The sequence below is a fragment of the Mobula hypostoma genome, chromosome 14 (assembly GCF_963921235.1).
Source record: "Mobula hypostoma chromosome 14, sMobHyp1.1, whole genome shotgun sequence".
In the NCBI taxonomy this organism is placed as follows: Eukaryota; Metazoa; Chordata; class Chondrichthyes; order Myliobatiformes; family Myliobatidae; genus Mobula; species Mobula hypostoma.
The window spans coordinates 76,975,977-76,995,091 of NC_086110.1; the positions used below are offsets into that span (position 1 = coordinate 76,975,977).

The following is a 19,115-nucleotide window of genomic DNA, read 5'->3' on the forward strand; positions in this document are numbered from 1 at the left end:
TGTGGATTGTAGGAAAGCCTTGAGCTATTACCACAATGGTTGGTTGAGAAAGTAAAAACCAATGGGTCCAGGGAAAAATGGCAAGATTAAAAATTAGCTCAGTGGAAGAAAACAAAGGGTGTGTCTAATGTGAGTTTCAGCGGCTTGAAGTTGAATGCGGTGGGATTCTATGCTGCTCAGTGACATTCAGCGAGCTAAGACTTTTTTCTTTGGCGTGAAGGAGGATGAGAGGTGACTTGACAGAGGTGTACAAGATGATAAGAAGCATAGATAGAGTGGACAGCCAGACTTTTTCCCAGTGTAGAAATGCCTACTATGAAGGGATATCATTTTAAGGTGTTTGAAGGAAAGTATAGATGAGGGGGAGTTGTCAGAGTTACAGGGAGTGGCGGAATGCCCTGACGAGGTGGTCTTCTTCTTATCATGTCCACGGACAGTCTACACATGGCCCAGCCAGAAATGGATGCATTTTTGCACCTTGTTGTTGAATTCAGGAAGATCTGCAACAGTACAGGGCTCCTCTAGCGAAGGGCATTGCAGGAGATGTTGCATAGTTTGCGGCTCAGTTCCACATTCACAAGTTGTTGGGCTGGTTATATATCCCCATTTGTTTAGTAACACCTTTGAACAACCTACACCAGTCCTAAGTCTGTTAAGGCACTTCCAGGTTGCCCAGTTGCAATTAGCTCCTGGGGGAAGGTTTTCATCCGGTGGAATTTTCATCGCTGGGGGTTGTTTGGGACTGGCGAGCTGGTCTTTCCACAAGGCGATGTGGGCTTCAGATGGGGTTGATTGTAATGGAACAACACTGTTCATGAAGCTCTTCCTTGACTTTAGGCGGCTGGGTGTAGGTGTATGACCATGTAGAGGGTGCCTCTCATCTGATGTTTGACTGAATCATTCTTTCTTGCTGGCTACCGCTCTTCTTATATCGGGGGAGCGATACTCGCCAGAATATATAGGCTGTTGGTGTTTGTTGGTTTTAAACAACCTGTGATAAGTTGGCAGCGTGCATTCAGAATGGCATCCATCTTCACAGCATGAGTAGATCTTTCCCATGCGGGGCAGGCGTATTCGGCAGTGGAATAGCAAAGAGCAAGTGCACTGGCTCGCAATGTTTTCGAGCTTGCTCCCCATTTTGTGTTAGTGAGCTTATTCAGTATGTTGTTTCGTGCACTCACTTTTGCCTTTGTCTTATTGATGTAGTTCTTGAAAGTGAGGCGTCTGTCAAGGGTGACTCCTAAGTAGACAGGGTGCTCGCAATGCCTCAGTGTTGCTCCACACCAGGTTACTTTAAGCTGTCGTTTGGCTTCACGGTTCCTGAGGTGGAATGCACAAACTTGCGTCTTTGACGGGTTTGCGCGGATGTGGGTTTCTTCATAGTAGGGTGTTAGTCCCTCCAAAGCCTCAGAAAACGTTTTCTCCACGGTGTTAAAATCGGTGCTTTGGGCAGTGATGCATAAGTCATCAGCATATAAAACGGCATGTGACATCGTCTATAGGTTGGTCATTCGTGGAGATGTTACTCAGCAGCGGTTCAAGCACACTTCCCTGAGGAAGACCATTCTTCTGACTACGTCACCTGCTGCGCCTCCCACCTAGTTCAGGGGTGGTGATGGCGGCATTAGAGATTCTTGGATGATAGAAAATGGAGGGCTAAGTGGGAGGGAAGGGTTACACTGATCTTGGGGTAGGTTAAAACATCGGCATAACATCATGGTCCGAGTGGCCTGTATTGTATTGTTCTATGTTCTATTCTTTAAGGTATAGACAAATGATGAACTTAAAGAACTTGCCTATGATTTCAAAGTTGTAGTGTGCTTGAGCGTGTAGAAGAAAATTTTCACCGTACCGAAATATGAATGGAGTGGTTAAGATGGATATGAAAGTAGCAAAAGAAATTCAATCCAGAGAAATATTAACCATATTTGCAGAGGACAATAAAGGCAGGGAGTATGTGATGATTGGTAGTGAAGATGAAGAGCATCTTGGAGTACATCTCCATAAATCCCTGGAGATAGCTGGGCAGATTGATAAGAAGGTGTACAGAATATTGGCTTTACTGGCCAAGGCACAGTACGCCAACACGGGGAAACCATTCAAGAACAATAATAGATACTATTTAGATTATCTTCTGAATAATCTAACTAATTATCACTGGACCTTGCTAAGGAAGTGATAGAATTAGCCCAGCTGTGGGTGAAGGAGAGAAAGAGGCTTTTTTGCCGTTGTTGTTTGTGTTGTTCTGCTGAGCATTATGAACATGCTATGTTGGTTCCAGAATGCGTGGTGACACCTTGCGGTCTGCCCTCAGCACAGTCTTGTACGTGTTGGTTATTAACGTAAATGGCACACTTCACAGTGTGTTTTGATGTAAGTGATAAATAAAATGAATCTGAATCAAGGATATTGTCAGTTATCAGGAGAGAGCTTGAAACAAAGGGGTGTAAAAGATAAATTAGTCCAGACGTGTAAAATTGCAAGAGGTCTAGACACAGTGATCAGGAAGTTCCATTTTTTTCTCAGCATAAAAGGCAACTACTGGAGAATATCGATTTAAATTAATTGCTCGAAGGGTTAAAGGAGCAATGAGGAAGATGTTTTCTGATCAGCAAGTGATTGGATGTGGAAATCAGGCTGGAAACATAAATAAAGTACATTAGTGACTAGCTGAAGAGCCATGAATAAACCTAATGCCCACTTTGGCTGGCATGGGCATCAAAGCTCAAATGCAAGGGAAATGTTTTATCAAAGTACATATATGTCAGCAGACAACATACATCAAAGTTGCTGGTGAACGCAGCAGGCCAGGCAGCATCTATAGGAAGAAGCGCAGTCGACGTTTCAGGCCGAGACCCTTCGTTTGTTTGCGTTTATATGTCAGCAGATTCACTTTCTTACGGGCATTCACAGTAAATATTCAAATAAACACAACAGGATCAATGAAAATCCACACCCAACAGAATGGACAACAACCAATGTGCAAAACAAAAACCAACTGCACAAATACAAAAGAGAAAATAAATAAACTCTAAATATCCAGACTGTGAGATGACGAGTCCTTGAAAGCGAGTCCATAGTTTGTGGCAACACACACAAAGTGCTGGAAGAACCCAGCAGGCCAGGCAGCATCAGCGGAAATGAATAAACAGTCAACATTTCGGGCCAAGACTCTTCATCAGGACTGAAAAGGAAGGTGCGGGGGTAGGAAGGAGGGGAAACTAGCAGGTGGTAGGTGGAGCCAGCTGGGTGGAAGAGGAGGAAACGGTCAGAAACAGTGAAGTGGTGGGTGGGAAAGGTGAAGAAGGGATCTGATCTGATGGGAGAGGAGAGGGGACCATGGGAGAAAGGGAAAGAGGAGGTGACAGGCAGGTGAGGAGAAGAGGTAAGAGGCCAGGGTGGGGAACAAAAGAGGTGGTAAGATCGCTGGAGGGAGAAATCGATGTTCTGGCAGAATAGTTGTGATTTTGTTTGGAGGAACATGACTTGGCAGCTGCTGAGCTGTTTCATTCCCATCAACAGCTGCAGTCATCGGCTGCTGAAGATGCGAGTGTCCACCTGAATGTTCAGAAAGCAGTCTGGGTCTGACAGCCACAACTGCTCACTTGAATCCAGCTGTTTCATTATAAAATACCCCAATTCTTGGAATCTTAGAGTTTAAAAAGGATGACGCGTGTGAAACAAATAATGTTAGCATTCTAATGAATGGAGACCGGAATTAAATTCCTTTCAGTGTGACCTATCTATAATCCCCAAATCTAAGATCATAAGATATAGCGGCAGAATTAGGCCATTTGGCCCATCAAGTCTGGTCTGCCATTCCAACAAGGCTGACTTATTATCCCTTTCAATCCCATTCTCTTACTTTCTTCCTGTAACATTTGACACCCTGTCTAATCAAGCACCTATCAACTTCCACTTTAAAATATATTAATATAAATTCACCAATTCAAGGTTTTTTTTAAAAAACTGGTCCAAAGTAATCAGCATCAGACTCTCAACTTGTCTGAATGGGTGTAAAATCTCCCAATGAGCTCAATGCTTTCGAAGACAAAGCAAACTCCCTAATTGATTTCTGATCCACGCACTAAATATGCAGTTCCCCTGTCACCAACACAGCACAAATGCAGTGAGTTATCATCTACAATATGCCCCAGAGCTTCTTCAACTATATATTCCAATTCTGAGACCTCCACTATCTGGGGGATCTGCAAATGCATGAGGACACTGTTAACTTCCAACTCATGCTCCTTTCAGCTTGAAAATATCTCAACATCTCCTTCAACATCTCTGCATTGGGTGGTAAATTGGATTTACAGGAGAAGCCAGAGAGTGATTATAAATGGTTGCCTCTCTGACTGGAGGGCTGTGACTAGTGATGTGTTGCAGGGATCGGTGCTGGGGCCATTTTTGTTTGTTATCTACAATGATCTGGATGATAATGTGGTTAACTGGATCAGCAAATTTGCAGATGACACCAAGATTGGGGGCATAGCAGACAGCGATGAAGACTATCACAGCTTGCAGTAGGATCTGGAGCAGCTGGAAAAATGGACTGCAAAATAAAAGATGGAATTTAATGCAGACAAGTGTGAGGTGTTGCACTTTGGGAGGATAAATCAAATTGGATTTACAAGGGGAGTAGTAGGACGCTGAGATGTGCGGTTGAACCAAATGATCTGGCAATATAGATCCATAATTTCTTGAAAGTGGAATCACAGGTAGACAGGGTCGTAAAGAGAGATTTTGGCATCTTGGCCTTCATAAATTTAAGTATTGAGTACTGGAGTTGGGATGTTATGTTGAAGTTGTATAAGATGTTGGTGAGACCTAATTTGAAGTACTGTGTCCAGTTTTCATTACCTACCTACAGGAAAGATATCAATAAGATTGAAAGAGTGCAGTGAAAAGTTACAAGGATGTTGCTAGTACTTAAGAACCCAAGTTATAGGAAAAGGTTGAATAGGTTACATTTATTCCCTAAAGCAGGGGCTTCTAACCTTGTTTATGCCATGGACTCCTACCATTAACCGAGGAGTCCAGGGACTCCATGTTGGGAGCCCCTGCTCTAAAGCATTGGAGAATGAACTTTGAACTTTGAATGAGGGGAGATTTGATAGAGGTATACAAAATTATGAGGGTATAGATAGGGTAAATGCAAGCAAGTTTTTCCCACTGAGGTTGGGTGAGACTAGAACTAGATATCATTGGTTAAGGGTGAAAGGTGAAATGATTATGAGGAACATGAGGGGGCACTTCTTCTCTTAGAGAGCAGTGAGAGTGTGGGAAGAGTTGCCAGCAGAAACAGTGGATGCGGGTTTGATTACAACATGTAAGACAAATTTGCATAGGTACATGGATGGCAGGGAAATGGAGGGCTATCGTCCAAGTGTGGGTCAATGGGACTAGGCAGATTAATAGTTTGGCACAGGATAGATGGGATGAAGGACCTGTTTCTGTGATGTAATAGTCTATTACTCTACAATCTTGGAAGTTTCTGTGTATCAACACTCTGAAAGCACACTGTAGTGGGGACGCAGGTGCTGAGGTTGAGGAAGAGTTGTGTCCATACTAAGATTTATTTTAAGTTTCTCACCCGCTGGAATTTCCCTGCTAACAAGTACGGTGTTGTTGGGACACTTTGCTGCAGTGCCGATTAGCCAAGCAAAAGCATATCCCTACACTTGTTACTCTAAACATAATGCAATGAGTAAGATGCTGTGGTACTTGCTGCCTGGGGCTCCAAGCCTCAAGTAGGAGTTCGGCATTTCTGCCATGATGCAGCTCATCGTAATTCAGAAACTATTGACCAATTTCCTCTGCCAGTGAATGGTCTTCAAAATGAAATGACATTTCTCTGGGATGCCCGTCTCTCATCTCAACACATTGGGGGAAAAGCACAATACAAACCAAAATTTAATTGTACTCGGGTCTGAAACAAACAAGTCACCAGGAGGGTGGTGAAATAAACTGTCCTCATTGTCCCAGCAAAACTGCATCTCTTCACACTACAGCATTATAGGCACTTAAAGTGCTTCTGACCACAGGGACACGCCTGCCCTAGCAGGCGAAGTCAGCTCCGCCAGACTGGGCGGATGAGGTCCGAGGGGGTTCTGCAACGCTCCATGGGGAGAGAAGGGCATGACAAAGCACAGCCATCCACTGTAACCAAGTAAGTCCTCAGCTGTGACAACTGTTCATACCGCTGGGCACAGACTTGAGGTTGAGAGATTGGAACTGTCCAGTGCAACGGCTTTTTAGTCATAGTCATACTTTATTGATCCTGGGGGAAATTGGTTTTAATTTTTCACTTTAAAAACTCTCCCGTACAGGTTTCCCGTCATCGTCAGATACAACAGACGACCACTATTCCTCAGGTGCAGCTCCTGAAGATGTTGATTCTCCCCGTGAACCAGAGGCTCTGATAACGTCCAACAAAACATAGTGATTCTGCAGACAGAGCCACTGCCTCCCAGGTTCAGTCCTGAGCTCTGGAGCAGTCCGTATGCCATTTGCACTTTTCCCCAGCTGCCCATGTGGTCTCCTCCCACATACAAACGTCGAGTGGGTTGGTAGGTGTGTGGGGGAGTGGGGAAATCCACAAGGAGTTGATGAGAATGTCATTAGAGTGGGATTGAAATAGGGTAACGTCAATGGCTGGTTGATGGATCAGCACAGACTTGGTGGGCTGAAGGGCATGGTTTTCTTGTGCATCACACTTGGACTCCAAAAGCAAATCCTGACTCATGGCAAAAACAACACATCAAAAGTATTATAACATTAAACTCAGCTTCTCAAAGAAAGCACAGCCCACTGGGTTCCTGTGTGTCCAGCTGGCTGGTTTAATATCAAAGTTCACAGTAAATTTTATTATCAAAGTACATATATGTCACTATATACATCCCTGAGATTAATTTTCTTACAGGAATTTACTGTGAATACAAAGAACACAACAGAATCAATGAAAGACCACTCACAACAAAATGGACAAACAACTAATGTGCAAACAACAACAAACTGTGCAAAGACAAAAAGAAAAGAATAATAAATAAATAAGCAGTAAGTATTGAGACAGGAGTTGTAGAATCCTTGAAAGTGAGTCCATAGGTTGAGGAATCGGTTCAGTATTGGGTTGAGTGAAGTTATTCCGTCTAGTTCAGGAGCCTGATAGTTGAAGGGGAATAACTTTCTCGACCTGGTGCTGTGGGTCCTGATGCTCCTGTCCCTCCCTCCTGGTGGCAGCAGCAAGAAGAGAGCATAGCCTGGATGGTGGCCATACATTTGTACCATGCTCTTTCCAAATACAGAATGCCTTTCATTGCTTCACACCACCATTCGTACCACACCCAATGACTTTTTTCCAAATTGTGTGGAATTTACAACAGAGAAAAAAGCCCTTTGGCCTAGAAGATTCCTACTGGAGTTTATGCTCTTCATAAGCCTCATGCTTCATCTCTTCCCACCAGCATAATCTTCTACTCCTTTACCCTCAGGTGTTTAGCCAGATTCCTTGAGTTGGGATTTGCTTTAACCACTCCCTATGGGAGTGAGTTCCACATTCTCACCGCTGTCTGGGGAAAGAGATTTATCTGTCTTAATTTATTAATATTATCTTATAATATTGGACAAGGTGCATAGAAACCAATCCCACCACACCCGTCAGAATGCTGACCTGTGCAGGGGCATGGAGATACAGTACTGAGTCCTGGTTGACACTGTTAATATGAGCTGGTGCCTCTCCTGTTATTATGGGCCTAGGCTAAGGAGGAGTTAAGTTGGCTAGGTCACCGACTCAAAGAGTAGGTGGGCAGATGTTAGTTAAAGACAATCAGGAGTACAGAAAGCCTCTGAGATAGGATGGTATAATGGTACAGTACTATGGTATCTGTATCAATGGATCTTTTCTGTAGAGGATTATCATTTATACGAATCCTAAACAAACATCTAAACATCAGCAAAATACACACTGATTGCTGAGGTGAGGTTACTAATTGATATTGTGAGGGAAATTGATAAAATTTGTAGAGATATAGTCTGAGTAAGACAGGGAATCAGGGAAGATATTCCACTTCAGTGGGTTCTGAAGTGGCCAATGAGACCAATGCGGGAACACAGAATCTTAAAGGCATAGTTCAAAGTTCAAACAACCCTGGGATTTATTTTCTTGTGGTCATTCACAGTAAATTTTTAAAAAGTAATGCAAAATAAACAGATAAGCAATAAATATCAAGAATATAAGATGAAGTGTCCTTGAAAGTGAGTCCATAGGTTGTGGAAACAGTTCAATGTTGGGGTGACTGAAGTTATCCCCTTTGGTTCAAGAGCTTGATGGTTGAAGGCTTATAACTATTCCTGAACCTGGTGGTGTGAGTCTTGAGGCTCCTGTACCTCATTCCTGATGACAGCAGCGAGATAGCCTGGATGGTGTGGGCCTTTAACGATGGATGCTGCTTCCCTGCGACAGCACTCCATATAGACGTGGTCAATGGTGGGAAGGGCTTTACCTGTGATGGTCAAAGTAACTTCTATAGAAGGAGTGGGTATTGCCTGACAGGGTGGGTAGGTTGATACCTTCTTCCTCTATTTCTGGGGGCTTCTAATAAATACATGGCTCTCAATAACATTCCCAAATCTCCTATTCCATTTTGAGCAATCATAGGCCAGAGATTCCCGGGGGTTAGTTAGATATTGTACTTTCAAGAAATGGGTGGAAGACATCTTTGAATCTTTTTCTCTGTCTGAATGGATATCTTTTCCAAAAGCAGAACTCTGAACAGAATAACAGACACAAAATGCTGGAGGAACTCAGCAGCTCAGGCAGCATCTCTGGAGAGGAAGAAATGTTGACGCTTTTAGCCAAGAACCCTCATCAGGACTGGCAAGGAAAAGGAAAGATATGAGAATAAGATGGGGAGGGGAAGGAGTACACGCTGGAAGATGATAGGTAGGTGAACTGAGAGGCTGGGAGGTGGTAAGTGGAAAAGGTGAAGGGCTGGAGAAGGAGGAATCTGATGGGAGAGGAGAGTGGATCATGGGAGAAGGAGAGGACCAGGGATAGGTGAGGAGATGAGGAAAGAGGTCAGACTGGGGAAATGAAGAGGAGGGAACATGCAGAATATCTGCTTCAGACCTCTTCTGTTAAGGATGTGAAGAGCTGACTGAGTGTAACTAGCACATCAGTATTAAGGTACAAGGGGTCCAGGAAGAAATAAGCAAATGACCTGCAGCAGCGGTGGCAGATAATAAACACCTGGTAACATTTGGGCTGAAAGAGGCAGCTTTTTTATAAACCATTTCTGGCTTACAGAATTGGATAGATTAATGGGCAACGGAGAGATATAACACAAACAGGAGATGGATGGGGAAAGTGAGGTGCAGACATGGAGATGGATAGTCGTAAAAATAGCTAAGGTATTAAACTGAAAATAGTAATGATAAGTAGGCAGGCGTACCAATCTGTTAACGTAATCTTAAAGGTAATCTTAACAGACCATCTAATAAACTGACAATAAATAATCTTGGAACTGATAAGATTATCTAGCAATTCAGGCATCATAATTTGGTGAATAATATAACAAATAATAGCCATGGAATACTAAAGCACAGAAAGGGGCCATTTGTCCCAGCATGCCCATCCTGACCAAGGTGCCTTCCTGAGCTGGTATCATTTGTCCCAACATGCCCATCCTGACCAAGGTGCCTTCCTGAGCTGGTATCATTTGTCCCAACATGCCCATACTGACCAAGGTGCCTTCCTGAGCTGGTATCATTTGCCTGCACTTAGCCCATGCATTCTACAAACTCCCAATGCATGAGCTTGTTCAAAAGTTGTAAGAGTCCCCACGTCTCTAACTTCCTTCCATCCACAGATCAACCAGCCTATGTGAAAAACTTGCCTCTCAGATCTCCTATCGTACCTCTTTCACTGAAACCTGTGGTCTCCAGTTTCAGACTCCCTTACCCTGGGTAAAAGATTGTGACCATCTATGTGCTTCATCATTTTATAAACATCTATCAAGTCACCCCTTGACCTCCTGCTTCTTCTTCCAAAGCCCATCACCCCTAATGGGGCCAGAGTCCTCTGTCCTGGGCTGAAGGTGGATTGGTCCTGTGACTTCTGCTTTCACCACGTGACTTCGTAAGTCCTCTCGGCGAAGATTCTTCCTCTCCCAGGGATAAGGTCTTTGGAGCTTCGGTTAGTGTTTCTATAGCTCGGGGATTCTACGGGATGGTGTTGCCAACCCGTGCCCAACCCTCCTTGCTTTGCAGCCAGGCTTGAGACTGTCCATGGCAGAGGTTAGCCTCCTTTGCTGCAGCCTGTCCAGCCCCTCCTTGTAAGTCAAGCCCCCTAGTTTCAGCACAGCCTTGTGAACCTTTTCTCTACTTTCTTTACCTTAATCATATCCTTCCTGTACTATAAATAATTATATTGATATGTGATATCCACTCAGTGACCACTTAATCAGGTACGCCTGTACACCTTGTTAATGCAAATATCTAATCAGCCAATCACGTGGCAGCAACTCAATGCATCAAAGCAAGCAGACATGGTCAAAGGTTCTGTTCTGGTTCAGACCAAACATCAGAATGGGGAAGAAATGTGATGAGAGACTTTGACAGTGGAATGATTGTTGGTGCCAGTTGGGGTGGTTTGAGTATCTCAGAAACTGCTGATCTCCTGGGACTTTCACAAACAACAGTCTATAAGAGTTTACAGAGAATGATGCGGGAAACAAAATACGCCCACTGAGCAGCAGTTTTGTGGGCGAATACACCTTGTTAATGAGAGGTCAGAGGAGAATGGCCAGACTGGTTCAAGCTGACAGGAACGTGACAGTAACTCAAATAACCACACATTACAATAGTGGTGTGCAGAAGAGCGTCTCTGAATGTTCAAAACATCGAACCTTGAAGTAACAGACCACAAACGTACACTCAGTAGCCACTTCATTTGGTACATGCGATACCTAATAATGCAACTACTGTGTGCAAATCTCAAAACTTTGAAACCAAACTATCACTTTTAAAGTGTAAACAGTCCTGTGCAATGCAACAGCCAATTGACTGAAAGTAAGCTCTTACAAACAGGAATACAATACTTTTCAGACAATTTGCTTACTGCGATAATGACTGATTGATAAATACTGTATACAGTACAAGCATTTGGTAGGCAACCTCCAAGTCACTTATTCACTGAGATGGACAACATAATGGGCCTTACTCTTAACACCTGAAAAATAATAAACACAAGAGATTCTACAGATGCTGAAAATGCAGAGCAACACACACTAAATACTGGAGGAACTCAGCAGGACAGGTAGCGTCTATGGAAATGAATGCACAGTTGATGTTCCTGGCCGACACCCTTCATCAGGACTGGAAAGGAGGGGGGAGATGTCAGTATAAGAAGATGGGGATGGGGGGGCGGTGGTAAAGGTGATAGGTGAAACCAGATGGGTGGAAAAAGGTAAAGAGCTGGAGAAGAAGAAATCTGATAAGAGAGAAGAGTGGACCAAAGGAGAAAGGGAAGGAGGGGCATCTGGGAGGTGATAGGCAGGTGAAGAGAGGTAATAGGTGAGAATGGGGAATAGAAGAGAGAAGCGAGAGTGAAAAAATATTTTACCGTAATGAGAAATCAATATCCATGCCATCAGGTAGAAGGCTACCAAGATGGAATATGAGGCATGGACTCATCACAGCACAAGGGGAGACCATGGACCAATGGGTTGGAACAGGAATGGGAATAGGAATTTAAATGATTGGCCACTGAGAAATTCTACTTTAGGTGGATGGAGCGGAGGTGCCTAACAAAGCAGTTCCCCCATTTACAACGGCTTCACCAATGTAGAGGGAGCACCGGATACAACAGACAAACTCAACAGATACACAGGTGAAGTGTTGCCTCACCTGGAAGGACCGCTTGGGGCCCTGAATGGAAGTGAGGGAGGTGGTGAATGGGCAGGTGTAGCACTTTGACCTCTTGCAGGGGTAAGTGCCAGGAGGAAGATTAGAGGGGAGGGATGAATGGACAAGGGATTCATGGAGGAAGCAATCCTTGCAGAAAGCAGAGAGTTAGGGGAGTTAAAGATGTGCTTGGTGGTAGGAAGCTGTGGAGAATAATGTGTTGGGTGCGAAGACTCATGGGGTGGTAGGTTAGGACAAGAGGAAGTCTATCACCGTTAAGGCAGTGGGAAGATGAGGACAGTGCAGACACCTTGGAAATGGAGGAGATGTGGGTGAGGGCAGTATCAATGGTGGAGGAAGGGAAACTCCATTCTTTGAAGGAGGAGGACATCTCTGATGTCCTGGAGAGGAAAGCTTCATCCTGGGAACAGACGCAGTGGAGACGAAGGATAGTATACGTCAGTGATTAGACCTTTGAAAACATGGCTCATTTTCCATTTCTCTGGAGCTCTCAGTGTTGGCAAGCACCAATGATGAAATTCATCATAACCTTTAGAGTGCCAGCCTTAGGCTACCTAGGCAGATCAAAGTTTAAAGATCAGGACTTCAAACCCAGCATGAAGCTCACCATCCAGCAACAGCGGCAATTTGCATCCTCTTGTACACTTCTCAGGCATAGATTTACCTGTGCCAGGTATCTCAAAATACTGGAGGGATATCACTAAGATTATATCTGATAATTCTTCCAATTCAGGTTTTTATTCCAACTAAGATACTCAGCAATGAGGCTCTCATTTTGTTCAATTGGCTCTACTGCACAGGCCATGTCATTCGTATGTCCAATATCAGCCTTTCTACTCTGACCTGTCACTGAGAGAAACCAGCAGGTGATTAGAGGATGTCCTCAAACCTCCCTTGCCCCCCCCCAGAAGTGGAGCATCTTCCCTATTAACTTGTAGGAATCCCTAACAATGGTCACTCAATAAGGGGAGAAAGCGCTCAGGATGGGGTTGAGGATTTTGTGCAGAAGCACAATGAATGCAACAGAAGTGAATCCCATCCCATCAACAATTCACTCCCGCTCTACTTGTAGATTCTGCATCCATCTTATCAAGTCAATCTTGAAACCAACGGACAGGCGAAGAACATCCTAGCACATCGGAATAACTCTCTGACTCATCTTTGAAACACACACCTGAGAGAACAGAAGGGATCTTAGTCTAATAACACATCTAAACGATACCTTCAAGAGTACAACACTCCCTCAACAGATCTCTGTATAATTAGCTTTGTGATCTCATCTCTAATGTGGGGCTCAGACACATAGCCTTTCATCCACTGGAGACACAGAATTATACAGCACAGACACAGGCTCTTCGGGGCCTGTGCACTGACTGAACTAAGGACGACACATCACAAAGAAGAGAAAATCTGCAGATGCTGGAAATCTGAACAACACACACAAAATGCTGGAGGAACTCAGCAGGCCAGGCAGCAACTATGGAAAGAAGTTACGGGCCGAGACCCTTATTAGGTTACCGTCATGTTATTGAGTAGATTATGAGGGTAACATGATGGATAATTATCTACTTGCAGCTGTTGAAACAGACCATTCAGCCTAATTGGGTACATGTTTGAATGAGGCTCCTAACATTTTTCTTTATCTAACCCTCAAGCATATCTTTCTATTTGCAACACACACAAAATGCTGGAGGAACTCAGCAGGCCAGGCAGTATCTGTGGAGGGGAATAAGCAGCTAACATTTCTGACCAAGATCCTTCATCAGGACTGGAAGGGAGGGGGAAGAAGTCAGAATAAAGTGAGGGGAGGGGAAGGAGGACAAGCTTGAAGGTGATAGGTGAAGCCAGGAGGGTGGGATGAAGTAAAAAGCTGAGAGGTGATGTGGAAAAGGCAAAGGGCTGGAGAAGGAACCTGATAGGAGAGGAGAGTGGACAATGGGAGAAAGGGAAGGAGGGAGGGCACCGGGTGAGGTGATAGGCAGGTCAGGAGAAGAGGTCATAGGAGAAGAGTGGGGAACAGAATAAGAAGAAGTAAGAGGGGAAAATACCAAATTTTGGAGAAATGGATGTTCATGCCATCAGGTTGGAGGCTACCCAGACAGAATATGAGGTGCTGCTCCTCCAACCTAAGAGTGGCCTCATCATGGAAGAAGAGGAGGCCATGGACCAACATATCTGAATGGAAATGGGGATTAGAATTGAAATGGTTGGCCACTGGGAAATTCCATTTTTTCAATCTCTTTCTTCTTGGTTTCCCATACCTACGGTCATGTGTACATTTCAGGCATTCGTATTATGACATCTTTCTCGCTCATGTGTGCATCCAGTTTTCCCACCTCCACTCCTTAACTCCCCCACTCATTGTGGGGACAACTTTTACATTCCTACTCACCACCCAATGAAGAACTTTTCTTGACTCCCCCCCCCCCCCCTGAGTTTATGAAGATTTTCTTTTTTTGTGTGGTCTCTGGTTTTGGTCACATGCATGTGAAGACCACTCTATTTCTCATTTATCACATAGATTAAGATGTATTTTAGACAAAAGAACATTGGCCTGCTCAACCTTTTTCAACAGATATAACCTCTTATTCTGGAACGCATCCAGTAAATGTTTTTGCTGCTTTTCCACAACTCTGCGTCCTTTTTTTATAAGGAGAATGCCAGAAATGCTCCCGACACGGTGTGAGTAACCGATATTCTGTGCAAGTTACACAAGAGTCCTATTTCTCCCTGATAGGAACTAAACGGGGCAATGTTTGTTCTATTCCGCCGTCTATTAACCGCCTCTACTTTCAGTGACAGTCCGATGCACAACGGAAAATCTGATAAACGAAATCTCCTTCATGGTGGCTTATATCTGTCGAGATTGGGCTGAGACGGTGGGCTCCCGCTCTGAACACGGCTTCCAGCAAGCAGAGGCAGACAGCGGCGGAGCGGAGACACTCCGATGACCTGCGGGAAACTGCGCTCAGTTTACAGGCCGTCTGCGGCTTTCATTTCCCCAGTTGTTCCAGCTGCAGAAACTCCGGGAACTTGGATTTAACTTCGCCGGATTCCCGTTCATTCATTCAAACTTTAAACAAATCAACATTCCCGAATCCCACGCTAAACTTGCGTTTTACCCCTGAACATTGTCATTAAAACTCAGCCGATGCCTTCACAAAACCCAGCAACAACATGAATAAATTCAGCCAGGAGGAGACTGTAAAGTACTGGGAGTTCCCAGGAAGAGATGATATGCTTCTCTCCATGAGCGGTGACCTCGGTGCCCGAGCTACCGAGACCTCTAGTATCAAAAAATCGACTCAGAAAGGCGAGAGGAATAAACGGGAGCGTGAACGGGACCTGGGGCCGAGGGGGAGCCGCACGCCGGGAGGGCGGAGGCTGAAGACCGGGTAACGAGAGTCGGACCCCGGGAGAGGGTGTGGGCGAGGAGAGAGACCGGCTCCGGGAGAGAGCCGAACCGGCGACTCGGGACCGGACCGACAGCGGGATCGGGACGGAGAAACGGGAACCGGAGCAACACAACAACACTACCAAAGTATCAACATCCGAGACGTAGCAAGTTGCGTTTTAACTGACAATGAATTAACAAAAGACACCGGGATTGCTCCGAAACTAGGGTACACGCCGGCGAATCTTACCGTGAACATCAATCTCTTCTCTTCCCTTTTCCCCGAACAACATTCGATGAAAATTCGGGGGGATTTCTCTCTCGTCTCCCTCCTCTCTCCCTCTCTCTCTGGCCAGCTTGTTTCTGTGTTAAAAGCAGATCGGGATCTGTTGCAGAATAAGAGAGAGAGAGCGAGAGAGAGAGAAAACCAATAATCAGTCTCTAAATAACACAGGGAGGCGAAGGAGGAAAAAGCTGAATTGTGCCCCTGGGCTGTTACACAGCCTCCGGCCAGGGACTGTGCTCCGATTAAATCGCTCTCTGGCTCATTTCGAAATATTTTTCTGTCCTACCGAACTGATGCGAAACAGTCTCGTCAGAGCCCTCGGTGATAGGATTATTCTTTTTTTTTGCTCCTTTCTGTTGCTAACGGTTCAATTTCTCAGTCCCCGATTCGGTGCCCTCCTCTACCCGGGATAACGGTTTTAATCAGATGTTCTGTCACATCTCAAAATACATTTGGCAACCTCCTCGCACCCCCCCCTCCTCCGTCCCCAAAAAATAGAGCTGATTTTAATCATTGTCATTGCTTCTGATGTAATCTTCCCCCAGGCATTCTCAACCAGGCATAAATTTTCAGTTCTGAGGAAAATAAGTAACCCAGAACACGTTTGCCGCGATCTTTACCCAGCCTGATTAACAGAAATAGTGGGGGGACTTGTTGATGAAAAGGTGCCTGGTAAAATTCTATCTGCATTTTTAAACAGACGTGTGTGTGTGTGTGTGTGTGTGTGTGTGTGTGTGTGTGTGTGTGTGTGTGTGTGTGTGTGTGTGTGTATTTTTCTGCATTTTCCTAATGTCTCCCAATGCCAAATTTCCTGCCGGCCATTAAATCCCAATGACGTGAATCCCCATGCATTCTTCTATTGTAAAAAGCGCCCTCGCAACTTGCCTCTGGCGTAAAGCGCCATTTCAATTATAGCTCCGTGTCTGGCGCTAACATTTCTCAGGGAGCTCCGCCGGCGATTGGCCTCAATTGCTTTTGTTTCTTTAAAAAAAAACTACATATAAATATTTTCCTGTCCCCTCTCTATTTTTTTCATAGATTGTTATAGATAATGTTTCATATTTGGTTCGATTTCGATTTTATTTGACCAAAAAAAACTTTCCCTCCCACTCTGCAGTTCATTGTAATAACTTTGCATCCGAGATAACGACATTGCAATTTGTTTTTTTTACACAATAAGCCTTCTATTCTCTCAATGAAGCTGTTATTGTCGTGCTGTTTGAAGGAGCGATTTCGCTCCCACCTCTTTCTGGCGCGGATTGTGAAGTGGAACGAGTAGTTCTGGAGTTATGCTCCACGGTTACCTGCAGCTCAAATTCCTGGACTTTCTTCTATCCTCTTTCACTATGATTTGAAAATTGATCTCTGGCGCCAACTAGCTACACTCTTAAGTAAGTGTGACTTTTAGCTGGAATGTTTCGGTTCAACAACGTTAAAACGCCACAAAATATACTTGCAGGTGGAATCACTTTAGAAAATTCCTAAAATTAACATAATATCCGCAGTTTTCTTGAGATTCATCAAATATAACAATTAAAATCTGTGCAACACACAAAGTTGCTGGTGAACACAGCAGGCCAGGCAGCATCTCTAGGAAAAGGTACAGTCGACGTTTCAGGCCGAGATCCTTCGTCAGGACTAACTGAAAGAGGAGCTAGAAAGAGATTTGAAAGTTACTAACTCTTCCTTCAGTTAGTCCTGACGAAGGGTCTCAGCCTGAAACGTCGACTGTACCTCTTCCTAGAGATGCTGCCTGGCCTGCTGCGTTCACCAGCAACTTTGATGTGTGTTGCTTGAATTTCCAGCATCTGCAGAATTCCTGTTGTTTGCATTTTTTTTAAATTAAAATCTGTGGTGGCCAGTGCTATCATGTTTGCTGTTGTGTGCTGGGGCAGCAGGCTGAGGGTAGCAGACACCAACAGAATCAACAAACTCATTCGTAAGGCCAGTGATGTTGTGGGGATGGAACTGGACTCTCTGACGGTGGTGTCTGAAAAGAGGATGCTGTCTAAGTTGCATGCCATCTTGGTCAATGTCTCCCATCCACTACATAATGTACTGGGTGGGCACAGGAGTACATTCAGCCAGAGACTCATTCCTCTGAGATGCAACACTGAGCGTCATAGGAAGTCATTCCTGCCTGTGGCCATCAAACTTTACAACTCCTCCCTTGGAGGGTCAGACACCCTGAGCCAATAGGCTGGTCCTGGACTGATTTCATAATTTACTGGCATAATTTACATATTACTATTATTTATGGAGCAACTGTAACAAAAACCAATTTCCCCCACGATCAATAAAGTATGACTATGACTATGAAAAGAGAGATAAACAGCGAGGTCATCAGATTTCTGAATGAAAAGTGAATCCATGAACACTGCTCCACTATTATTCCTGTTTTTACACTACTTATTTTTTATATATACTTATTGTAATTTATAGACTTTTGATTATGTTTTGCAACGTACTGCTGCCACAAAAACAACAAATTTCACAACATATGCTAGTGATATTAAATCTGGTTCTGATGGTGATTCTGAATTCTGGAACAACACACGCAAAATGCTGGAGGAAATCAGCAGGTCAGGCAGCATCTATGGAAATAAATAAATAGTTGACATTTCAGACCAAGACCCTTCTTCATTCCTTCCCCTACCTCCACCGTCTTATTCTGGCATCTTCCCTCCTCCTTCCGAGTCCTGATGAAGGGTCTCGGCCCAAAACGTCAACTGTTTATTCCTCTCCATAGATGCTGCCTGACCTGCTGAGTTCCTCCAGCATTTTGTGTGTTGCTGTGGATTTCCAAATTCTGCAGAATCTCCTGTGTTAATGTAATCTGGACAGAGATTTGCAGAAGCAAGAGAAAATCTGCAGATGCTGGAAATCTGAGCAACACACACACAATGCTGGAGGAACTCAGCAGGCCAGGCAGCATCTACGGAAAAATGTACAGTCAACATTTCGGCCCAAAACCCATCTCCATAGATGTTGCCTAGTCTGCTGGGTTCCTCCAGCGTTTTGTGTGTGTTGCAGAGATTTGCAGAATGTCAATTCCCAAAATATATCGTACTTTGGTTAAGGATATTCAGCTTGAAATGAATCATTCCATCAGCAGCTGTAATTTGTCAGCAAAATTTCACCTGGTTACTTTATACTTTATTGTTGCCAAACAATTGATACTAGAACGTACAATCATCACCGCGATATTTGATTCTGTGCCTCGCGCTCCCTGGAGTATAAATCGATAGTAAATATTAAAAATTTAAATTATAGATCATAAATAGAAAATAGAAAAGGGAAAGTAAGGTACTGCAAAAAAACCGAGAGGCAGGTCCGGATATTTGGATCCGGGTCAGGATCCGTTCAGCAGTCTTATCACAGTTACTGCCCAGACTTTAAAATATTCATTCTCACAATGTTACCATCACTTGTTAAATCCATTATTCACTACCAAAGAATTGATTGCGGATTTCAGGAGGGGGAAGTTGAGGGAACACACACCAGTCCTCA

The 19,115-nt window shown here is 44.2% G+C and overlaps 1 protein-coding gene across 1 annotated transcript in view; it reads right to left on the bottom strand.

Moving 5' to 3' along the window:
• The window catches only part of LOC134356561 (BTB/POZ domain-containing protein kctd15), an 88,853-nt gene extending 72,748 nt beyond the window's left edge, over positions 1-16,105 (bottom strand). Inside the window, exons 1-2 of the mRNA XM_063067529.1 lie at positions 15,892-16,105; positions 15,570-15,705 (exon numbers count right to left, since the gene is read on the bottom strand). Coding sequence (XP_062923599.1) covers positions 15,570-15,578 — 9 coding nt within the window. The 5' untranslated portion in view covers positions 15,579-15,705; positions 15,892-16,105. The remainder of the gene's footprint in view (positions 1-15,569; positions 15,706-15,891) is intronic.
• Between the last annotated feature and the right edge of the window lie 3,010 nt (positions 16,106-19,115).